The following is a 6,393-nucleotide window of genomic DNA, read 5'->3' on the forward strand; positions in this document are numbered from 1 at the left end:
TATGCTATATACGTAAGCATTCGTTGAAATTTGAAGCCTCTAGCTCTTAAAATAGGGCAGTAATTACGAAAAGTTCCTTATCTGAACAATCGGTTGTGGGGGATATATACTATATATACGACCGATCTCATCAATTTTTTCAGGCAACAATACGTGCAATATACGAAAGTATATGGTGAAGTTTGAAGCTTCAATCTGTTAAATTGGGTAAGATATTACAAAAATCCTCTTTTTCTGAAAAATCGGTTGTATGGAGGATATATGCTATAGTGGTCCGATCCAGTCGGTTCCGACAAATGTCTAATCGGACACCCAAATACACCCGCTCACCAAATTTTATCAAGATATCTCAAAAATTGAGGGGACTAGTTTGCATACAAACAAAACAGACGGACAGACGGACAGACGGACATGGCTAAATCAACTCAGCTCTTTAACCTGATTATTTCGGTATACTTAATGCTGGGTCTATCTATTTTCCTTTAAGGACTTACCATTTTCGGTTTTCGTGACGAAATTAATATACCATTTCATTTTCATGAAAGGTATAAAAATAAGTAGGTAATCCGTGTGAGGATGCAAAGCTTCACGTTTTTTTTGGTCTGCATGTAAAAACTGTGACTACGAATCACGCCTTTCCAAAAATATATGACGTAAACGTAACTATTGATGAAATTTGATGAATTTTGAAGCTTCTGAGCCGGAAAAAAGGGGGCAAAAATGACAGTTTATATGAAGTATATAATATATATACCACCGATCTCTATGATTTTTTCAGACAACAATATATGCTATATACGTAAGAATTCTGTTGAAATTTGAAGCTTCTAGCTGTTAAAACGGGGCAGAAATTGCGCAAAGTTTACTTATCTGAACAATCGGTTGTATGAGATATATACTATGTATTCCACCGATCTCAATGATTTTTTCAGACATCAATATATGCTATACACGTAAGCATTTGGTGAAATTTGAAAATTATAGCTGTTAAAATGGGGTAGAAATTGCGAAAAGTTTCTTATCTGAACAATCGGTTGTATGAGATATATACTATATATACAACCGATCTCTATGATTTTTTTCAGACAACAATATATGCTATATACGTAAGGAATTCTGTGAAATTTGAAGCTTCTAGCTGTTAAAATGGGGCTAAAATTTGCGAAAATATATATATTGTAACGAATTTACTTGCCAAATCCTCTTATTTGCAATCCTCGGCTAAGTTCGAATCACTAAACTGTTGAATAAATAACTCCAATATTGGATAATGGAAAATGGCCTTTATTAAAGTACTTCACAATACACTCAACTGTGCAACGAATAGCTTGCTTAATAACCACACACTGATTGATAGCTCAATGAAACTCTACTATTCAAAATAATACTGCTATTGCTCGCTAGATATCGCCTTAATCGCAACTGCTTGACAACTCAAATCAAACTGAATTCTTCATTACTCGCTTGCCCCGCTTTTATAGTTTACGCTGCATACTTCTAGGCTCTTTCGATTTCCAGAACTTACTAGTTGTTTCGTGTGTGTATAGTTCTCATATAGTTTCCACTTGTTTACAATTGTCTAATTTTTAGCGCTTCTCAGATGTACATATGTGAGCTTGTAGTTTACAGTCTCCCGCACACACATAAGCGTATAAGTAAATTCATCTGTGTGTGACATCTCATCTCTCGCTGCCTTGTATGTAAATGTTGCTCGTCGGAATGTGTACATATGTTGTATACGCAATTATTGATTCGTTTATGTAGATACATAATGATTGAATTATTGATGTGAATTGACGTCACTGCTTAGCATCGCCTGAGATGGCAGCACTCTTTAGTTTTGCTAATATTCGTAACACTGCCATCCACCTAAGTCTGATCGTCCCGATCAGACAAATCTCCCAATCTAAACGCCGCTAGCATCTCCAAATGTAACCACCCTTCTAATCCGTGGTTTCCCAGTGGTTTGTATGCGGTAGATGGTATCACTGATCTTCTTCACAACTTTGTACGGGCCTTCCAACTGCACCGAAATTGGGCTGGAACACCTTTCCGCCGGTGAGGGTTGTTTAACAGTACCAAATCTCCATTCCGGAAAACTTCCGAATTATTTTCCCTGTCGTACCTGTGTTCCATCTTACTACTCATTATTCTGCATCGTTCTCTCGCACTCTGTTGCTTGGCCAATGAAGAACTACTTTGTAGAGCTTGTTCTTTGACGGATTGGCTTCACATACTCAGTATCGTTCCGACGTTTCCCAACAAAAGTGCGCGCTGGCTTGAAACCATCCTTGTATTCTTTCTGAAAAATTCTTTCAGTGAATTTAGTGCGTCCATTAGGGTTTGTTGATGCCGGTCTTTTCCTCGCAGGTACTTTTAATTTCGCTTTATTTGGCACATTCCATCCATCAACCTTTGCTCGATCTACTTTCCTTGACTTTCGTGGTCTCTGTCGAATCTCCTCGACCAGCACTCGCTTACTGCTGAACCCTTTTTCCAAACTGAAGTCAAGTGGCACATCTTGGTTCTCATAATGCATCACCCTTCTCTGCATATCGATCTTGATGTCATGGTCAACCAAGAAATCCACTCCCAATATAACTTCACACTCCCAATATAACTTCATCAACGATCTCCGCCACAACGAATTTGTGTAGAACCATGACCTTCCCAATTAGGACTTCACATATTACTTCTCCCTGAACTTGGTTATATTCGCCTGTGACCGTACGCAACCTCGCTCCAGGTAATGACTTTACTCTCCTGTAGACCAAATCAGATCGAATAGGGATGAGATGCCCCCGTATCTACAGTCAGTACACGCTCTTTACCATCCACATTCCCTCTGATGGTAAGACTGCTTGATTTCCTTCCAATCTGCGACACAGATATCACAGGACATTCAATAGCCGGGGCAAGTTTTCGTTCTTTACATCCGACACGTTCTTGCTCATTTCCGCCAGCTTTCCGTTTACGGCCACCCACATTGTTGGAACTATTGGGACCAAGATCGCAATGACGTGCAATGTAACCTGGGTTGCCGCACTTGAAACATTTAATAACTCTGGCATTCTTCTGTTGAGATCCCTTCAGTGCTTCCAAAATTGTGTATACCCACTCTGGCCTTTCTACTTCCACACGGCGTGCTTTGAAAACTGGCTTACACAGAAGCGACGCTGTTTCCTGAATCAGAGCTTGTGACACCGTTTCTGCGAATGTTGGCTATGGGTTTGCGTATGTAGCTCGCTTTGTTTCGGCGTCCCGTATGCCATTTATGAAACTCTGGATTTTTACCCTCTCGGTGTATTCCACGGGTGCGTCCGCATTTGCGAGATGAGCTAACCTTTCAACATCCGAGGCAAACTCCTGCAAAGTCTCATTCGCTCTTTGGTAGCGGTTTTGCAACTCAATTTGGAATATCTGTTTTCTATGCTCGCTTCCATAACGTCGTTCTACAGCAGCCATCAATGCTTCATAATTGCTCCGCTCTCCTTCGGGAATCGTCTGTAGGATTTCCGCTGCTGGCCCCTTCAATGCCACGAACAATGCAGCAACTTTATCTTCCGCATTCCAGTTGTTCACTGCTGCGGTCTTCTCAAACTGAAGCTTAAAGACCTGGAAAGGAACAGAACCGTCAAAGGATGATGTTTTTACCTTTGGATTACTCGCTGAAACTGCTGGACGATTTAATTGTAACTGCTCCATACGACCCTTCAAATCATCGACTTCTGCCTGAAATTGAGCGATTTTTGCATCCTGCGCTTCCAGCTTTGATGTTACCCTTGCTTCCTGTGCTTCTAACTGTGAAGACATTTGTGCCACCTGCAATGATAAGCACTCCTCTTGTTCTTCCATCTTTGATGTTATGCGTGTCTCCTGCGATTCCAGTTGGGATGCCATATATGTCTGCTGTTCTTCCAATTGCGTTTCCATCTTGGATGTAATCTGTGTCGACATTTCTGACATTCGCGTTTCTTGTGCTTCAATCTTCGATGTTATTCGTGTCTCTTGGGATTCTATCTGTGATGACATATACGTTTTCTGTTCTTCCAATTGTGATGACATGTTGGTAGATATTTGTGATGACATTTCGGACATTTGTGCCGATATTGCAACCAATATCATGTTCAGGTCTGTGTTCGCCATTGTCTGCGGTGTTTCACTTTTCTCTTCAATTTTTGTTGTTGTCTCGTCCTCATCAGGATAAAAAACATACTCGTCCACATCAATTCCTTCTGCTTCCATTTCCTCTCGTAGCCGTGCCTGAAGTTTTAGTTTAACGCCGCTTGTATTCAATCCACGGGCTTCCAACTCCTTCTTTAGTTGCTGGATCTTCAATTCACTGAACTTTGCCATGTCCTTGTTGTCCTCTGGAATTTATTCAACAGTTCCTCTTCTGACACCAATTGTAACGAATTTACTTGCAAATCCTCTTATTTGCAATCCTCTGCTAAGTTCGAATCACTAAACTGTTGAATAAATAACTCCAATATTGGATAATGGAAAAATGGCCTTTATTAAAGTACTTCACAATACACTCAACTGTGCAACGAATAGCTTGCTTAATAACCACACTGATTGATAGCTCAGTGAAACTCTACTATTCAAAATAATACTGCTATTGCTCGCTAGATATCGCCTTAATCGCAACTGATTGACAACTCAAATCAAACTGAATTCTTCTTACTCGCTTGCCCCGCTTTTATAGTTTACGCTGCATACTTCTAGGCTCTTCGATTTCCAGAACTTACTAGTTGTTTCGTGTGTGTATAGTTCTCATATAGTTTCTACTTGTTTACAATTGTCTAATTTTTAGCGCTTCTCAGATGTACATATGTGAGTTTGTAGTTTACAGTCTCCCGCACACTGTGACGACAGCCTGTCTCCATACTGGCTTAAATAAGTGGCAGAGTGTATATGCGTCTATGTGTTTATGTGTTTTGTGTCCAGGTCCGTACCTTAGCCCCAATGTTGCCATTAACATCATATTAACATTAACATTGACAACATTGTACCGATAGTGAACACAATGTTGCAGCGGAAATAATATGTTGCGCTTGGCATCATGTTGTAATAACAAATAAGATGTCACCATACTGCTAACAACTTAGCAACATTGATGAATGCCATGCACCTATGTGTTTGTTTTGTTCTGTATTATGTATGTTGATGTGTATTGGTACAAGGCTATGAACGTGTGAATGCATCAGTGCGAGCGGTCAAGGCACGAACCAAATGTATCTGTGTAGGTGTTCGTTTTGTGGAGCGGTAAGCGTGTGAATGTATGAGTGCCTGATTGTATAGATGGAAAATAGGGGAAAGCCGAAAAGAAAGTTTGCATGTAATAGTAAAAATTTTCCGTTTCTGGATAACGTTCTTTACCACGGCGGTGGCTATAAAAGGGCATCAAGCTAGGCAACGGGCAAACGTTTTCCTGTAACAGTGCCCAGTGCAAGTGAAGTGAAGTGGAAAAAATAAAAAAATAAATAAACTAAAAAAGTGTGAAGTGCCAAGTTAGCCAGACCTTTTCAAAAGGTTTAAAAGTTTTTAGTGCGCGTTATTTAAAGACGTCAGAAAAGTCCTGGAAAAGTTTTTAGTGCGCGGAGTTGCGAGGCCTACTTACACCCTAGTCCGGCAGTTTCCATTCGCCAACAAAATTTATAAAACCAGGTAAGTGTAACCTTTCCGTGTTTTAACTCTCTCTCCCAACCTGGCATGCCCACTGGGAAGTTGGCTTCTATATAGCGTAGTTCCCAAGCAAGCCAAAAGAAAACTTGCATCGACATATACATCTCTGCATACAAATATATGTATGTAGATGAATATATGACTATGCAGACAAGATATCCGTAGGCAACTATGTACAGGTACATAGATACGCTTTTACTGTTGAATTTCTAAATAGGTTTTCCTTTGTATTTAATTTCAGCGCACAATTGATTTCTCGTTGGGAAAGACCCACTGGGCACGTACATTGGCGGCGTACCGCCCAAAAACAAATACATTGTACGTGGCGAAATACCGCACAACAACAATTACTACCATCGACAAGCACCACACTTTATTATTTAGCCGACGGCAAAGCAATTTCAGAAACATGTCTTATTGGCGGGGTTAGAACGCAGCAACAACAGCAACTACATTCGTGCCGGCAAACAACAACCACTATAGCATTTTCATATTGGCGGTATAGGGCCGCAACAACCACAACAGCATTTTTTTTATAGTGGCGGCATAACGTTCAACAACAACTACACCATTTTTGCTATATTGGCGGCGCAACACCAACCACAACCGGTATTTATTTTTTTTCTTGGCGACATACCGCCCAACAATACTACAACAACGTTTTTATATTGGCGGCATTCCGGCCAACAACAATTGCCACGCATC

General features: G+C 40.4%; 1 protein-coding gene across 1 annotated transcript in view; it reads left to right on the top strand.

Annotated features, from left to right (window-relative positions):
• The first annotated feature begins 5,859 nt into the window (after window positions 1-5,859).
• The window catches only part of LOC137241798 (uncharacterized), a 128,538-nt gene continuing 128,004 nt past the window's right edge, over window positions 5,860-6,393 (top strand). Inside the window, exons 1-2 of the mRNA XM_067769198.1 lie at window positions 5,860-5,867; window positions 5,930-6,187. Of these exons, the coding sequence (XP_067625299.1) occupies window positions 5,860-5,867; window positions 5,930-6,187 (266 nt within the window). The remainder of the gene's footprint in view (window positions 5,868-5,929; window positions 6,188-6,393) is intronic.

The sequence above is a fragment of the Eurosta solidaginis genome, chromosome 2, assembly GCF_040869045.1.
Source record: "Eurosta solidaginis isolate ZX-2024a chromosome 2, ASM4086904v1, whole genome shotgun sequence".
Taxonomy (NCBI): domain Eukaryota; kingdom Metazoa; phylum Arthropoda; class Insecta; order Diptera; family Tephritidae; genus Eurosta; species Eurosta solidaginis.